Source organism: Odocoileus virginianus, chromosome 9 (assembly GCF_023699985.2).
Source record: "Odocoileus virginianus isolate 20LAN1187 ecotype Illinois chromosome 9, Ovbor_1.2, whole genome shotgun sequence".
Classification (NCBI taxonomy): Eukaryota; Metazoa; Chordata; class Mammalia; order Artiodactyla; family Cervidae; genus Odocoileus; species Odocoileus virginianus.
This window is the reverse complement of record NC_069682.1, coordinates 58,395,567-58,413,565: the sequence shown is the minus strand read 5'-3', so window position 1 is coordinate 58,413,565 and position 17,999 is coordinate 58,395,567. Positions and strand designations below refer to the sequence as shown.

At 39.9% G+C, this 17,999-nt stretch overlaps 1 protein-coding gene across 4 annotated transcripts in view; it reads left to right on the top strand.

The window, feature by feature from the left end:
- CDK5RAP1 (CDK5 regulatory subunit associated protein 1) overlaps positions 1 to 17,999 on the top strand; it is a 63,534-nt gene that overhangs the window by 27,752 nt on the left and 17,783 nt on the right. For 3 of the 4 annotated variants that reach the window (XM_020902521.2, XM_020902518.2, XM_020902519.2), the window contains 3 exons: positions 1,445 to 1,594; positions 5,672 to 5,812; positions 11,509 to 11,791. In XM_020902521.2, coding sequence (XP_020758180.2) covers positions 1,445 to 1,594; positions 5,672 to 5,812; positions 11,509 to 11,589 — 372 coding nt within the window. In that variant the 3' untranslated portion in view covers positions 11,590 to 11,791. Of the gene's footprint in view, positions 1 to 1,444; positions 1,595 to 5,671; positions 5,813 to 11,508; positions 11,792 to 17,999 lie in introns of those variants that run through there. The other variant, XR_011489604.1, reaches the window with a different exon arrangement.

The window sequence follows — 17,999 nt, the reverse complement described above, 5'->3', positions numbered from 1 at the left end:
CCAGTTTGCTTCATTTCTGTGGGTGTCACAAATATGCAAGAGAAATTTCTCTTTAACTCTAGAGTCGGAAATGAGTTTCAGTGTGTGGTGGAAGCATGTCCTACAGGCATTGCTTGAATGTTGATTTAGGAGTCTATTTAATAATTCCTAGATTAGAGTGAAAGTTATAGAGACTTCATCAGGTAGCATAGTGGGTAAGAACAGTCAGATTGTGCCTCTCCCATTTAATAGCTTTGTGACCTTGGGAAAAGTCTTTTCTTCATCTGTGAAAGGGAATAACATTAATACCAACCGTATCAGTTGTTTTGAAGTAATATATTGGCTAAATTAAATATGTATAAAGCACTTAAAATAGTGCTATATAGTAGTTGAGTGCACAATAGAGGTAAATTATTATTGGTAATAATAAGACAGAATTAGAGTAAGCCCTGTAAAAGAATTCTGTTTTAGAATTCTCTACCCATTCTTCATTTTCCTCTGGATTTGGTAGTTCTCTTAGTAATCCATTTGGTAGTTCTCTTTGGTAATCCTCTTTTAGAGGATTAGAGTTAGGCAGATTGGTTTGAATGTCTAGACTTTGGTGTATAGACTTTCCTCTTTTGTTTAGTTCCGTGGTTCTCCAGCTGTATTATGAGCTTGTGTTAATAAAGATATGTATAAATGTGTGTGTGTGAATATATTTATATATAAAGATGTATGTACACTATGATTTGGGATGATTTAAAAGCTTTTCAAGGATAAATATTATTTTATTTTTTGACTAGGTAATACATGTGCATGGTATAGAATTCAAAAGATCAAAATAGTGTGCAGTGCAAAGTAGTTGTTTTTTCTTCCTAGATTGCCTGGTTTTTCAGTTCCTTCCCTGAAGGCAACTGCTCTTAGCAACTTATTCTGTAACCTTCCAGAGATATTTCATGTATTTATAAGTATATTTATATGTGTCCTTTCTATATCAAACTTACTATACATGATGATCTGTACTTTGCTTATTTTTGCTCAGAGTATATTTTGGAGAGCAATCACATCTGTATATACAGAGCTATCTCATTCTTTTTCACAGCTGTGTAATGTTCCATTGTGTAGATAAACCACAATTTATTTCACAGGTTACTTATTGATAAACATTTACTTTGCATCTTGTGTCTTTATAATGCTGCTCAGAAACCTGGTATATGAATTATTTAATATATATGTGCTATAAAAATATCAAGAATAATTTTGAGTCTATGATTTTCATGTGCTAAATTTAGAGTTTAACCCTTGTAAAAATGTGACTCTGTTGCACCTTTTTCTCTTAGAAGGCCTCTGAACTAAAGAACCATTGTGGTGTGGCTTGAGTTCCTGTACATGTGTCTGTAAATTGCAAATTGGATGAGCATGTCTGCCTTAAAAATGGATTCTACAAGTCCTTGGTGACCTCTGTCTCTCTTTTTTCAAACAGAAGACACGAGCATATCACAGGCTGAAGGATGATATTCCCGAAGAGGTAAAATTAAGGCGTTTGGAGGAACTTATTACTGTCTTCCGAGAAGAAGCAACAAAAGTCAACAAATCCTTTGTGGGTTGTACCCAACTGGTGCTGGTGGAGGGGGTGAGGCTATGTGTATATGTATATTTTTTGTTTGTTTGTCTTTTTGTGTTTTAGAGCTCAGTATATCTCCCTTTATTTAAATCTTTGATTTATTTTAGCAGCTTTTAAAGTTTTCAGCATATAGGTCTTGTACATGTTTTGTTAGATTTATACCTTTTTTTTTTTTTAGCTATTGTAGTTGCTATTGTATTTTTCATTTTGGGTGTACATGTGTTCACTGTTAGTATGTGGAAATAATTGATTTTTTAAAAAAATAATTGATTTTTATATTGTAGCCCTTAATCTTGCTGGACTCAGTAGTCCTAGGAGTTTTTTGGGTAGGTTCCTTGGGATTTTCTTAGAAGTTATCATATTATTGGTTTTTTGTTTCTTCTTGTTGTTCCAGGTTCCTTCTTTTATTGTTTCCTTTTTGCTTAGAGAACTTCCTTTAACAGACATTCTGGTAGTAGATTCTCTTTGTTTTCCTTCATCTTAGAATGTTGATTTCTTCATTCCCAAAGGATGTTTTTGTATTTAGTGGAAGGATTAGGGAAAAGTTTTTCTGCTGCATCTTTCTGGAAGCAGTATCATGTGTGTATTTTGAGTACCAATTTTATGGTCTGTTTTCAGTCCTTTAAAAAATCACACTGTCTTAGAAATATACTGCATTTCAGAAAGTTTGGGCTTCTGTAGTCTTCCATGGTCAAGCTTGGGAGCCTAGTCATTTCGAGCACTAAACAGTTAGGATAAGGGGTGTTAGGGAACCTGACCTTCTGTGAAGCTTCATGTTTCAGCTCTTGAAGAGAAGGGGAAGGAGAGAGGCAGCACCCTTTCTGTGACTCTTCCCAAGTCCTGAGTTGAGAAAGGAGAGTCCTGCTCTATGCCTTAGGATATGGCAGCTTCAGAAGCACCAATTGCTTGGTGTTTGTTAGGACTCTCCAGTAATGAGTAACTGTGGGAAATTTGTTCAAGCCAAAAGTAATTCTGCTTTGTGTAAGACTTCAGGAGTATATTGTGGAGCCCAAGGTTAAGAATACTGCCAGGTGTCTGGAGGGGACTGTACCCAATCTGGGAAGCCCTTGAGGCTCAGACTTACTTCTCTCCTCCTCAGGTCAGCTTTTCCTGATTCTTCATCTGTGTGGCAGAGTACAACAGCCATGTAGTTCCTGTGTCTTATGGTATATAGTTCAGCTATTCACAGACCAACGTTGTGTTTTTCAGCTCCAATTAAAATTTCTTGGCGAGGGAGTCTGATCTGCTCAGCTTGGGTTAGGGATCTTCTTATGGTCTGGTCCAGCAGTTGCTGTTGGTTGATGAAACTGAGCTGGTGAAATATCCCCAAAGTGTTTGCCTTGATAAGTCCTTTGCTATTTAGGGTCTCAGCTATGATTCTGAAGATCTCCATACATGAACATGTCTATTAGCAATCCTTATTTTGTCCAGTAGGAATTAGTTCTTACTGTATCCCCAGCTCTCCTCACACAAGATCTGGTACAGAATAGTGTACTTGCCTTTTGACTGAATGAATAAGTACTCAGAGGTTACTAATCCATGACTTCATTGACCCCACAGAGAGCACATGATAATTATTTGGACCAAAACAATTTTTTTTGGTCTTTATTTTATTTATAATAACTAAATGAAATTTAATTTTATTTAATTAATTTGGCTGTGTGGGGACTCAGTTGGGATCTTCAGCCTTTGTTCTGGCATGCAGGTTCTTTTTTTTGTGGCATGCGGATTTTTAGTTGCAGCACAAGGAATCTTTGATCTTAATTGTGACATGTGAACTCTTAGTTGCAGTGTGTGGGATCTAGTTCCCTGACCAGGGATTGAAGCTGGACCCCCTGCATTGGAAGTGCAGTCTTAGCTACTGGACCACCAGGGAAGTCCTAGCAGTAGTTTCTTATTATTTTCATATATCTAGTCAATGTTCCAGTTTCCCTGTTTGTCTTATAAATGTTTGTGGTTGGTTGGTTCAAATCATGGAACATGAATGCGGTCTCTTTTAAAAAAATTTATTGTAAAGCCATCATAAACCTTGCAGAAAAGTAGCAGTATAGTACAAAGAACTTTTTTCTTTGAAGCATTTGAGAATAAGTTGCTCTGATGCTCCAATTCCCCAAACATTAACGTGTTTATTTTGTGCGAACAGGAGCATTCTTCCAAATAACTATAGTACAACCAGCAGAGTCAGAAATTAAGCTTGTTAGATTATTACCATCCAGTCCTTAGACCCCACTTAAGTTTCTCCACTTACCTAAGAACTGTCATTTATAAGAAAACGATTCAGTTCAGTATCACATGTTGTGTTGTCATTTTATCACTTTTTAGAAATTTAATGTGTTTGGCATGGTTTTGTTTGGGATATATTGAGGCTACATAATTTGTGGGTTTATACTTTTCATCAGATTTGGAAAATTTTCATTTACTACTCTTCAGATATTTTTCTGTATCCCTCCTGCTTTCTGCCACCCCCTCCCCTTTGTTCTCTCTCCTAATCATCTGTATGTCCAACCACCTGATACTGTGTCATAGGTCACTGAGGCTGTTCATTTTTTTTTTTCCTGTCTTTTTTTTTTAAATATCTGTGCTTCACTTTGAATAATTCAGTTTCTATTATTCTGTCTTCAGTTTTGTTATTCTTTGACAGTGTCTCATTTGCTATTATGTATTGAATTAAAACATTCATATGTTGTATATTTCATCTGTATAAGTTACATTTGTTTTTTTTTTTTAAAACATCTTCTAGTATTTCTCTCCTGTGATCTTGTTTTCTTTTGAAACTTAGTATTTGAACTTTATTAAAATAGCTGATTTAATATCTTTGTGATAATCCCATCATTGCCATCATTTCTAGGTCTGCTTCATTAATTTTTTTCTTGATTATGAGTCATTTTTCTGCTTCTGGGCATATCTAGTGATTTTTGATTGGGTGTTGGACATTGTATTGTTGGACATTATTTTTGAATGTCTGGGATTTGTGTTGGGCTTTGTTTTAATAAGCAGTCTCATTACTCGTGGTTTTGTTTGATCCTTTTAGGTTTGTTTTTAATCTTTGCTAGAAAAGTTTTTTTTATTCTAGGAAAAATTTGGCCTTAGTGCTAGGTATGGCTGTAGATTTCTAGAATCGCTGCTGCGTGTCCCAAGGAATGAATGAGGACTATTTGTTGCTAGATCAAATGATTCCCAGCCCAGTGTGAGATCTGGGAGCTAAACAGTTCTCAGCTAATCAGTTCTTTGAGTGACTTCATGGATTTTCACCCCCTCTTCTCTAGAACTTGCTCTACAGTTTCTAGCTATTGCAGGTTCCCTGGACTTTGATCCATCTTTCCTCAGTTCAGAGGGAACCGCCATGTTCTGCCTTGCGGTCTCCCTCCCGGCTTTGTGTTCTCTGCTCTGGCACGTGTCCTCTGGTAGAATGCAGGGGTGATTCTCTCCATTTGTTTTCTTCTCTTGGGGATCATAGTTTTGCACAGTCTGTTGTCCGATATCAGAAAATAGGTTTTTCATATATTTTGTCTGATTTCCTGGTTATTTAAGGCCTGAGGATGAATTTTGTTCTTGTCACTTCCTCATGACTGGAAGAGAAAGGCTTGTGTATGTTCTGGGAATTAATACCCAGAACTGCGTACTGCATACTGATTTTATTATTCTCCTGGCCCAGTCGTTTACATGTTACATTGGAGGCTCTGCCTTCCAGTCTCCTATTCACTGAGACACGTAACCTAGGACAAACAATCCGAGAACATTCCCGGGTGATTGCTATGAGACTCTGAAGTGAGAGTCATTTTACAAAATATATCACCCATATGCCATTGGCATCAAGCCTGTTGGAGGTTCAGTCCTGTGAAAGGTAATTCTGTAATCAAAGACTCATTGATTGAGACATTTATTACATTGACATATTGTCAGCAAAACTTTATTGAGTTTCTGTCATGTGCCATTTACTGACCTTGTGTAAAGCAGCAGTGAAGCACTTAGTCTTAGGTGATTCTTTGGTTAAAAAGTGGTCTATGGCTCAGACCCTTGGGGATCTGAGACACACCAAGAACTGATGACTGACAAATTTGTAACCTCTCATCTATTCTTTTGCAGCCCAGTAAACGCTCTGCTACTGACCTGTGTGGCCGGAATGATGGAAACCTTAAGGTGATATTTCCTGATGTAGAGGTGGAGGATGTCACCGACTCTGGGCTCAGGGTTCGAGCTCAGCCTGGGGACTATGTGCTGGTGAAGGTAAGGAGTTCTTTTTGTGCTTTTGACTTGTGCTGTGAAATGGGAGTCGGATTGGATAATTTGAGGGAATGAAGTTTTTTTCCTGGAGAAATTCTTTAGTAAGATAAAAATCTCTTCTCAACTCCACCAATGTAAGGGTACTTGAATTAAATTTTAAACTACTCTTAACTAGGCCTTCTGTTTTTATTCTCTTCTCTCCTGCCCTGAAAAGATTATTTCTGGGAATTTAGTGAGGTTGGAATAACAGTAACAGGTAGTTTTCTGTTGGAGAGAGGCCAGGAAGAGTAAGTTCTTATGTGAGTTGATAGTTCTCTCTGGCAGAGATAAGCATTCCCTTCGAGGTCTCTGATGCCCCAGATGTTCCTAGCTTACAACTTTTCTGCATTCCGTCCCTGGACTATAGGTCTAGTTGAATGGCTGTGTGATTTTTTCCTTTTTTCCTCTCATTTCACTGAAGATATTCCCCCTTCCTGAGTTTCTTCTTTCTTCTTTTCCTTCTCATGCTACCACAGGTCTGCCACTGCCATCATCCCTTTTTCCCCTCATTTCTACTTTGCCCCAGTGCCAGGGGCTGGCAGGACATGTGCTGATGAGGTGGGCAGGAGCACAAGTATTTTTCCAACACTGATCTCTGAAGCATCTGCAAAAGAGAGAGGTGGCCAGAGGGTGATTCTTCTGCTGATGTTGTTCGGAGTTATCTCCTCTGTGCTGTTCCTTAGTGCGTCACCCTCCACTCTTCCGTCCTTGTTACTTCACTTTCCTCTTGAATCGTAGGAGCCATGGTTCATGGTATGCAGTAGAAGGAGTCTCATTTCCTTGGTGTGTAACTTCTGTAGATTCGCCTGGAAATTTTACCAGCGCTCAGAACTTTTCTGTTCTGTCCATTGGACAAAAAACAGTGATTTTGCAAGCTGGGGACTTCCATGGTCTCATTCCTTTCTGGCCTGTTCGGACAGGGGATTGTCTTACTTTCAGCGTTGCCTAGAGGTTTCCTCAGGGGAGAAATTCCTACTAGGTAGCAACCTGACTGATGTGGAAACAGTCTCTCAGGCTTTTCCACTTGTTCTTTCTTTTTTTCTGACACTGTCTTGTTTTCTTCTTTGTTTTCTGAATTTTTGCTTCTTTGATTTTCCATTGCTTTTTCATACCTCTTCCTATTCCTTTTCTACTATAGATAAAAGGGATGAGGTTAGTGGGTTGGGTTATAATGTTAGTATGATATTCTTCTGTAAAATGGAAAAAGTTCCATTTGTCAAGAAAGAAAGGTGATACTTGGGACTCAAGTTGTTCCAAAGTGACATAATAAACCCGACAAGTAAGATTTAGTGGAGGGAGCAAAATAAAGGAGAAACTGTGAAACCAGGGGTCTGTTGGCTGTTTCTGTCACTTGTATCTGCTATTCTCATCTTTCACTTAGAGTCTCTGGGCTGTACTAGAACCATTTCCTCATAAATTCCGTTTTCTTCTTGCCCTTTCTTTTGTGGTGCTTATTTATCTAGACTCCAACCTTGGTGAAAATGATTATCTGCTTACTTTGTATCTGCGTGAAAACAGCTAAATATTGTTGGGGAAGAGCACCCAGTTAATCTGTATGACATAGGTTAGGTCCGATGATGGTGACTGAAAACTCAGAATACACTGGCTTAAATAAGCAGACGTTCTCTTTCTCATAAAAATCTAGATATATGGAAGATCCAGGGCTGGTGACTATGATGGCTCCATGATCACCAAGGGTCTTGACTGCTTCTGTCTTTTGCTCTTCTCTGTGTGGCCTCCATTCTCAAGGTCATCTTATGATTCAGGATGGCTGTTGCAGCAACCATGTCCATATCCTCGCTTGTAGGAAGCAGGAAGAGAGGTGAAGCTCATGCCTTATTCCTTTCAAGACACTTTGCAGAAGTTTCACACAAAGGCTGCAAAGAAATTGAGAAGTACAGTCTTCATTCCGAATGACCATGTGCCCAGTTAAAAATTGGGAATTCTGTTACTGAGGAGGATGAGAACTATGGGGGGACAAGAGACAGTCTCTTCACAGAAACCAACTGCACTCAGTTCACCTTTATGCCATAAAGTTCAAATTGAACACTCGGCATGGCTCTGAAATCCTAATTTTACAGTATTTTCCCAATAAATTGGCTTTTCCCCTCTTCGTTCTCCCTAAATCTTCACTCATGTCTTTAAATCCTAGTCTTAGCTGATGTCTGTCTCATCTTGTGTAGAGAAAATAGATGCTGTCATGTGACATCTCACCGTCTCATCGTTGTTAGCACCCACTCACACGCATCTCTGCCTGTCCCTGCTGTCTGCTCACGTGGGCTGTGTAGGAAGTGTCTGCATCTTCTGTCACACTGCTGCTTGTGCTTTTTGCTTCCATCCCTTCATATCCTCTCCAGATTTGCATTTTTCTTCTTTCTTTCTTGTGTCCTAAACTTAATGTGGCCAAAATAGAACGAATTCTTCCCACTTTCCTGCAATTTTCTTCTTTTGAAGTCTCTTCCATCTTAGCAAATAGCACCACTCAGTTGCTAAAACCAAAAATATAGGCATCATCCTAGATATTTATTTTCTTGTACTCCCCATCAGTAGTTCATCTGTTTCAGCTCCACCTGTGAAATGTATCTTGGATCTCTTTCTTTCTCTAAGCTGTCATCTTGGTTAGCTTAGATTAGTGCAACCTTTTCACAGGTTTTCTGTTTCTGTATTTTGAAAGTGAATTATTTTATTGAAGCATATCATAAATGTAGAAAATTGCTCAAAAGTGTACTTACTACTTGATGAATCATCACAAAGAGACCCTACCTGTGTGACTGCCTCCTGAATCAAAAAACAGTATTTTCAGAACCTCCAAACCCCCCCTCATGTTCCTACCATCTCTTCTTCCTGCCATCCTAATTTTTAATACCATAGTTCAGTTTTTCTTGTTTTTGATATAAAATTGAATCATACAGTGTAGATTTTTGATAACATGGATGTTGTACAGTTCATCTATGATAATATTTATCCATAGTATGTGAATATACCACAATTTATATGTTGTACTTTTGATGGCCATTTTGGTTGTTTCCAGTTTGGAGCTATTACAAATAGAGCTGCTATGTATGTGTTACAGTGCATTTCTATGGGGTATATGGTTTACTGGGTATATATAGTAGAAAGAGCCAAAATGATTATACTGTTTTGCACTCCCACCCACAGTACCTGAGTACTTCAGAGGCTTTGTATTCCTGCTTTCATTCTTGCCCTCCTCTAGTCTTCCTGCCCCATAGCAGTCAGTTTGATCTTCTAAATCAGATCACTCATTCATTTGCCTAAGCCCTCCAGTGGTTTCTCATTGGAGTCGCAGGGTGTCCAAGGCCTTTTATGGTCTTTCCCAGCTACCTTTCCAACCTCATGTCCTCTGACCTCGTTTTATTCTCTTTCCTCTAGTCTTAGTGGCCTCTTTTTTTGCCTCTCAGACTTTGTTCTAGTGTTAGGGACTTTGAAAATGCTGTGTCACTTAGGAGGGTCTTGATTTTTGCCTGGCTGCCTTCTTTTAAACCTTACAACTTCTCTCAAATGTCACCTCCTTGAAAAACTCACTAGTGCTGAAAGCATCTTCTCTCTGCTTTGCTCTTGTCACTGTTTACATTAGCCCATTTTATCTTCATCAGTTCAGCTCAGTCACTCAAGTTGTGTCCGACTTTTTGCAACCCCATGGATTGTAGCACGCGAGGCCTCCCTGTCCATCACCAACTCCCGGAGTTTACGCAAACTCATGTCCATTGAGTCAGTGACGGCATCCAGCCATCGCATCCTCTCTTCCCCTTTTCCTCCCTCCTTCAGTCTTTCCCAGTATCAGGGTCTTTTCAAATGAGTCAGCTCTTCGCATCAGGTGGCCAGAGTATTAGAGTTCAGTTTCAACATCAGTCCTTCCAATGAATATTCAGGACTGATTTCCTTTAGGATGGACTGGTTGGATCTCCTTGAAGTCCAAGACTCTCAAGAGTCTTCTCCAATATCACAGTTCAAAAGCATCAATTCTTTGGCACTCAGCTTTCTTTATAGTCCAACTCTCACATCCATACATGACTACTGGAAAAACCGTAGCCTTGACTAGATGGACCTTTGTTGGCAAAGTAATGTCTCTGCTTTTTAATATGCTATCTAGGTTGGTCATAACTTTTCTCCCAAGGAGTAAGTGTCTTTTAATTTCATGGCTGCAGTCACCATCTGCAGTGATTTTGGAGCCCCCCAAAATAAAAGTCTTCCTCTCTTTCCACTGTTTCTTCATCTGTTTGCCATGAAGTGATGGGACCATAAGCCATGATCTTTGCTTTCTGAATGTTGAGCGTTAAGCCAACTTTTTCACTCTCCTCTTTCACTTTCATCAAGAGGCTCTTTTAGTTCTTCACTTTCTGCCATATAGGTGGTGTCATCTGCATATCTGAGGTTATTGATATTTCTCCCGGCAATCTTGATTCCAGCTTGTGCTCTCTCCAGCCCAGCGTTTCTCGTGATGTACTCTGCATATAATCTAAATAAGCAGGGTGACAATATACAGCCTTGACGTGCTCCTTTTCCTATTTGGAACCAGTCTGTTGGTCCATATCCAGTTTTAACTGTTGCTGCCTGACCTGCATACAGATTTCTTAAGCAGGTCAGGTGGTCTGGTATTCCAATCTCTTTCAGAATTTTCCACAGTTTATTGTGATCCACACAGTCATAAAGGCTTTGGCATAGTCAATAAAGCAGAAATAGATGTTTTTCTGGAACTCCCTTGCTTCTTCAGTGATCCAGCAGACATTGGCAATTTGATCTCAGGTTCCTCTGCCTTTTCTAAATCCAGCTTGAACATCTGGAAGTTCATGGTTCATATACTGCTGAAGCCTAGTTTGAAAGATTTTGAGCATTACCTTGCTAGCATGTGAAATGAGTGCAATTTTACAGTAGTTTGAACATTCTTTGGCATTGCATGTCTTTGGGATTGGAGTGAAAACTGACCTTTTCCAGTTCTGTGGCCATTAATGAGTTTTCCAAATTTGCCGACATATTGAGTGCAGCACTTTTTAACTGGAATTCCATCACATACACTAGCTTTGTTTGTAGTAATGCATCTTGGCACAATAAATGTCTTAGGAAGGTGTTTGACTGGTACAGCCTGGATCACAGCTGCCTTTGGGGTTGGGAGGGCAGCGTCTGTGGTAGGCTTCCCAGGTGGCACTAGTGGTAAAGAACCCGCCTGCCAGTGCAGGAGATTCAAGAGACTTGGGTTTGATCCCTGGGTCTGGAAGATCCCCTGGAGGAGGACATGACAATCCACTCCCAGTATTCTTGCCTGGAGAATCCCATGGACAGAGGACCCTGGCAGTCCATAGGGTTGCAGAGTCAGACACGACTGAAGTGACTTACCACGCACACATGTCTGTGTTAGGCAGCTCGTACATAAACCTTGTGGTTGGCTCTGTGGAAGACCATCTCCCAAGAGAAAAGGGAGTAGTGGCTGTCTGGGACTGACCTGTTTTGGACTTCTTAAATTATATACATCAGTATTGTATCAGACGTCTCTGAGGGTGTAGAGGAAACCGTGCAGCCTCGAGATGCTGGCCTGTCATCTCCCATTAGATTCCATTTGGTGGCCTCTCCTTTGGACCATTCACGTTAAGTCCCTGTAGTTCAGTCTCAGTTACCTTGCCTTCTTCTGATTGGTTTTCTTTCAGATCACCTCAGCCAGTTCTCAGACACTTAAAGGACATGTTCTCCGCAAGACCACTCTAAAGGACTCCACAGCATATTGCTGACCTTAGTGGTTGGCGTCAGTCCTTTCTGGCAGCAAGAGAAATATGACTGGTCACTAATGAAAGATGAAGCTTTGGAGCCAAGCCTCAAGTGGTGAAGCAACTTTCTATGAAATGGAAAATGCATTTATTTGCTGCTTTGTGAACAGCTTTTACAGTCATTAAATTTACCTAAAGTAGTTCATTTTTATCTACTTTTACCTCATTTTTGCCTTGGTGAGTGTCTCTGAGATTTTCCCTAATTTCCCAGCCCAGTTTCTGTTGTGGACTGTAATACTTCTCTGGTTCTCTCTCATGTACCCTAGGAATTATAGACTAAAGGGTTAGGGAAGGTGGAAAGAACCATTTGCTTAGGAAAAACTGCTCTAGATCTGTCTAACATTTTGGTTTGATGACACTGACTCAGCTACCTATCTTCTCACTTTGTTTTACCTGAGAAATTCCCTCATGGACCCCCATTTTTTTTTTCAAGCTTGTCAGATTATTTTTTGCCTTCAGGGGCTTCCCTGGTGGCTCAAGAGGTTAAAGTGTCTGCCTGCAATGTGGGAGACCTGGGTTTGATCCCTGGGTCGGGAAGATCCCCTGGAGAAGGAAATGGCAACCCACTCCAGTATTCTTGCCTGGAGAATTCCATGGACGGAGGAATCTGGTAGGCTACAAAGAGTTGGACACGACTTCACTTTCACTGACAGCATTTGGAGTTTAGAAAACGTCATTACCTTCTGGTAGGCTCTGAGGAGTCACTCTTGGCTCCTTAATCTGCCAAGATTATGTCATTCTGTGGGGATCATGTGAAAAAATCCAAAAAATGGTGGTATAGAATATTTGGAGTCAGAAGGACTCTGGTCTAAGTTCCTGCTCCATTTTTTCAGAGTTGTGTGAACTTGAGTAGTTATTTTATTATTTATCTGTGCCTTGATTTTCTCATGTGACATGGGATAATAATACAATGCTTATCTCATCTGGAGTTCAGTGAGATTGTACTTGTGAGGAACTTAGCACTGTATGTGGAACACAGTAAAATCTTAACAGATGAAGAGTGATCATTGAAAAATTTTGCTTCTAAAACACACTGTGTATATTAGGATATGCTGAGGCTTTTATTGTGTATATGGCTATGATCTCCTTTTTACCCCTTCCCACTGACCTGCATAGAAACCTTTGAGAATCCCAGGTTAGGAACCTCTTCCATACCAGTTGGCATGGCTTGAGGGGGTTAATCCATATTCTGGGACTTCCCTGGTGGTCCAGTGGCTAAGACTCCCGAGTTCCCATTGCAGGGGGTCCAGGTTTGATCCCTGGTCAGGGAACTAGATCCCACATGCCACAATGAAAGTTGGAGATCCTGCATGCTGCAACTAAGACTTGTTGCAGCCAAATAAAAGTAAATGTTAAGAAAAAAAAAATCTTCTATTCAAGAAATATTTGTTATCACTCTTCACCTCAGTTCTTTATTCAGAAGACATGAAAAACTTTTGGAAATTTTACTTTTTATGAAAAAGTAAATCATACATGTGGTAAATAATTCAAACGATACAACAGGTGTCTGTAATTGGTCAGTTTCCTGCCTTTTACTGTTTTCCTGGATCAGAAAAGGCCAGCATTTGGGACTTCTCTGGTCCAGTGGGTAAGACTCTGCAGTCACAATGCAGAGGGCCTGGATTTGATCTCTGGTTGGGGAACCAGGTCCTGCGTGCATGCTGTAACTAAGAAGTCTCACGTGGCACAACTAAGACCCAGTATAGCCAAAATAAATAATAAATAATCATTAAAAAAAGAATGGTGCCTACTGTATAGTAGGTGAAAGTGAGAAGTGAAAGTGTTAGTTACTCAGTCGTGTCCGACTCCTTGCGACTCCATGGACTGTAGCCCACCAGGCTCCTTTGTCCGTGCAGTTTTGTGGCAGGAATACTGGAGTGGGTTGCCATTTCCTGCTCCAGGGTATCTTACTTACCCAAGGATTGAACCTGCATCTCTTGCATATCCTGAATTGCAGGCGAATTCTTTACCACTATGTCACCTGGGAAGCCCTTAATGGTTGCTTTGAGAGTTATAATATCTTAATTTATTAACAGCCCAATTGATATTAATTTAGTTTCGAATAGGATTCAAAAATATTGAAGGGTACCATTCCATCCCTTTTTGTTGTTATTGTTCTAAAATACAACTTAATGCACTGTGTACCCCTTAACATAGATTTGTAATTCTTGTTTTAATTAATTCACTTCTGAATCATACAGGGTAAAGAAAAAGGAGTTACTGTTGATTTTCAGGAACTCACATTTGCACTCAGATTTAAATAAAGGAAACTAAGGTTTCTCCTCTTAATGGGAAGTGGCTGGGTTCCTGAAGAGTATGTGGGATGGCAGGTCTTGCTGCCGTCTTTGGATTATAGTCTGCCACAGATCTCATGGCAAGAGAAAGAGTTTGGTGATGAGTTGGGAGAGTTGAAAAAAACTGGGAGCTTAGTGTAGATGAAATATTGTCAGGGAGGGAGAGACTGGTCTAATATGGGATGAGATGGGAAAGGTTGACTTTAGGTACATTGTCCAGAACCTTTGAGGCCTGATGGGTTTTATTTAAATACAGTGGGGAGGCATTGGATGGTTTTTAATTTATTAAATTTTTAAATATTTTTTGACTTTCAGAGAAGTTGCAAAGTGAGTTCATAGAGCATTCTCCTAAGTTATCACACAGCATAGTGTTCATTTGTCAGAGCTAGGAAATTGATATTGGCACTTTGCTATTCAGTAAATGCAAAACTTCATTCAGATTTCACCAGCTTTTCCTCTAATGAATGTACCTTTCTATCCCAGTATCCAGTCCAAGGTACCACATTGCATTTAGTTGTCGTGTCTCCTAGGTCTCTTGTGATTTATGAGAGTTACTCAGTCTTCCCTCGTTTTTCGTGACTGATGCTTCTGAAGAGTACTAGTCACAAATTCTCAGTTTGGATTTTTCTGCTATATTCTTATGATTAGTACCTTTATTATCAAATCATACCAGAGTGTACATGATATAAACATCATTGTGGAAGTTAATCTTTTATCACCTACTAGTTGGTGGGGATTAAGCCCAAACTCCAAAGCGGGGGGTTATTTACATGTATTATTTGGAATTCTATAGGAAAAATGCCTCTTTCCCCCTATTTATGTATTTCCATCATTTATGTCAGAATGGACTCATGGGTGTTTATATTATGGTTTATACTCTGATATTTATTTAATTTTGCTCAAATTGATCCCAGTTTGGGCATTGGGAGCTCTTTCAGGTTGACTCTTGTGCTCTTTTGTTTTTCTTAGTTTTTGTTAATGTTTTGTTTCATGTTTTTAAACTTTAAATTTTAAAATAGTTTTACAGAATTATTGCAAAACTGGTGCAGAGAGTTTCTCTATACACTGTACCCAGTTTTCCCTATTCTAATATTTTATTATGGTTCATTTGTTACAATTAATAAACCAATAGTGATACATTATTTACTGAAAGCCATACTTTATTCAGATAGCTTCAATTTTTCCCTGATCTCTATTTTTTCAGAATCCCATCTGGGAGGCCACATTACAGTCATGTCTCTTTAGGCTCCTCTTGACTTAGACTTGTAATTTTGATGACATTGATAGTTTTGAGGAGAACTGGTCAGATATTTTGCAGTGTCCCTCTGTTGGGATTTGTTATGTTTTTCTCATGTTTAGATTGGAATTACGTGTTTTGGGAAGGAAGACCACGAAGGTAAAATACCATTCTCATTCCATCATAAGGGTACATGCTATTAATATGATTTATCACTGTTTATACTAACCTTGATCACTTGGCTTCAGGTAGTGTTTGTCAGATTTTTTCATTGTACAATTGCTCTTTTTTTCTCCTTTCCATACTGTGCTCTTTGGAGAAAAGTCACCATGTGCAGCTGAAGCTTACTGAATGGAAGTTACGCCCTACCTCCTCAAGGGTGCAGTAGCTGTGTAAATCATTTTGGCTTCTGCACAGGAGATTTGCCTGTTCTCACCTGTATATTTACTGAGTCATTTATTTATATTAGTATAGGCTGCTAGGTATTTATTTTACTTTATGGGTTATAGTCCAGTTGTTGAGTCACTAAGTCACGTCTGACTTTCTGCGACCCCATGGACTGCAGCATGTCAGGCTCCTCTGTCCTCCACCATCTCCCAGAGTTTGCTCAGATTCATGTCCATTGAGTTGGTGATGCTCTCTAACCATCTCATCCTCTGCTTCCCCCTTCTCCTTTTGCCTTCAGTCTTTACTAGCATCAGGGTCTTTTCCAGTGAGTTGGCTCTTCACATCAGGTGGCCAAAGTATCAGAGCTTCAGCTTCAGCACCCCTTCTAATGAATATTCAGGATTGATAATCCAGTACTCCTTTATATATTTCATTGGCCAAATTTTTTCAGCTCTGGAAGCTCTTTTTCTTGGCCCTCTATCCCTTTGACACACTTCCACTTTTATATGAGTGCCTTCGTCCTTGCATCTGAGCTGTTCTGGGTCATCTTTTCTGTTTCTTTTCTAGTCCTAGAATTAGCCATTTCTCCAAGGGGACTGGTTAGGTTCCTTTGATAAAGAATGGTGTAGAAATCAACATTTGGGTACTAGATATACTCATTGCTAATGTGATTTGGAAGGTTTCTTGTTTTTTATTTATTAAAATTTTTTTATGCATACCTTTTTTAAAAGTCTTTATTGAATTAGTTACAATATTGCTTCTGTTTTATGTTTTGGTTTTTTGGCTGTGAGGCATGTGGGAGCTTAGCTCTCTGACCAGGGATCAAACCCTCACCTTCTGCATTGGGAGGTGAAGTCTTAACCACTGGATCACAAGGGAAGTCCCGTTTTTTGTTTTTTAAATGGAAGTGGAATTCACATAACATAAAATTAAATTGTTCAGTTACAACCTCTGTCTAGTTCCAAACCATCGCTCCAGAATAGAACACCATACCCATTAAGAGTGTGATTGGGTCTTTGTCTTGTGCGATCTTGTCCCTTGCTATAAGGCACACCTAGTCTCTGGCCTTGCTTCCCTTTCTGATCTTTTGTGTCTACAACCTGAGCTGTTTTGGTTCCGGAGCACATAGTTGTGCAAGACACTGGCATAGGGCCGAGAGTCTCTGCCTGGTATAGAGTTCATAGTTGTGTTTCTCATTATCCGTGTTGTGTATTTTTCTGGGTTCCTCTGCATTTACTGACCTAACTTTGATTGGCTTTCCTCTCACAGCCACTTGGCCTGGCCTGTAGTCCCTGCGCTGGGATCTAGATCCTTTGCTGCCCTGTTTATGGTATTATCGGACACTTATCTGCTCTGTTCCATCCAGCTTTTAGCATTTGGACTGTGCCCTTCAGTTTTTAATGTGTGATGATGGGGAAGTTGGATCCTAGCCCCTCTGTGATTTTCATGTTGGGCCAATGAACAGAAGAGAATGTTTGGTGTTTGGGAGGGGAGGCCTGAGCTATGGGAAGAAAAGTCATTGTCAGGATTGTTCCCTAGAGCACTCAATAAAGTAATCCTGAGTTTGTGGCCTCATCACTCACATTACTAATTTTATGTCCCCAGTAAGAAGTGCTTTTACTAGTCATAAACATACAATGGAATTCTTATTTGTAAGAATTAAAGACATATCACTTTTTTAAAATTCTGCATGAAAACAGGTTATTTATTGGTGAGATAATTAGAAAAGTCCCTCCTGTCCCTGGATTCCTGCCTTTCTTACACTTGTTAATTCAGGGTGTTGTTGGTGAAATTCCAAAGCATAGTTGGACATGTTGAGAACACTAACTGTACTTAATTCCTTAGTTAAAAGGATGTCTTGTCCACAGTGTTGCATAGAGAGAGATTACAGAGTGTCTTTGCTTTGATTCTGAAACATTTCCTGGCTTCTGGTGCTGGGTTTAGTTTGCGGCTTGAAAATCATTCTGTGGGGAGACAAAAGACAGCCAGTTATACTCTTAATTACGTAAGCTGGTGCAGGCACAGGCTGATCCAGCCAGTGTACTCCATCTGCCTGACCACAGCACTGGCGTTAAGGATGGGGATGTGGAACAATTCAGGCCAATGGGAGCCCCAGATGTTACTTCTGGATGACTGTCATTTGTTATTCCAGAAACAGGGTGAAGTTCCTGGTAGTGGGAGACCCCCAATGCAGAGCCAAAATAGAGCCCACCCCAAAGGATTTAGAGTCAAGAGATGGATTCTGGGGTCACATTTGGGCCACTACTGAAGTTAGCACCACCCCTGGATGTTCAGGACCAATAATTCTGTGTTGTTGCTTGAACCAATTTTGGTTGAGCTTCCTGTCACTTGCAGCTGAAACACAATTGGCATTCATCTCATCCAGTCCCTTAACTAGGGTGGAATGGGGGAGGCTAAGTGATATGTCCAGGCCCCTCATAGTTACGGAGCACAAG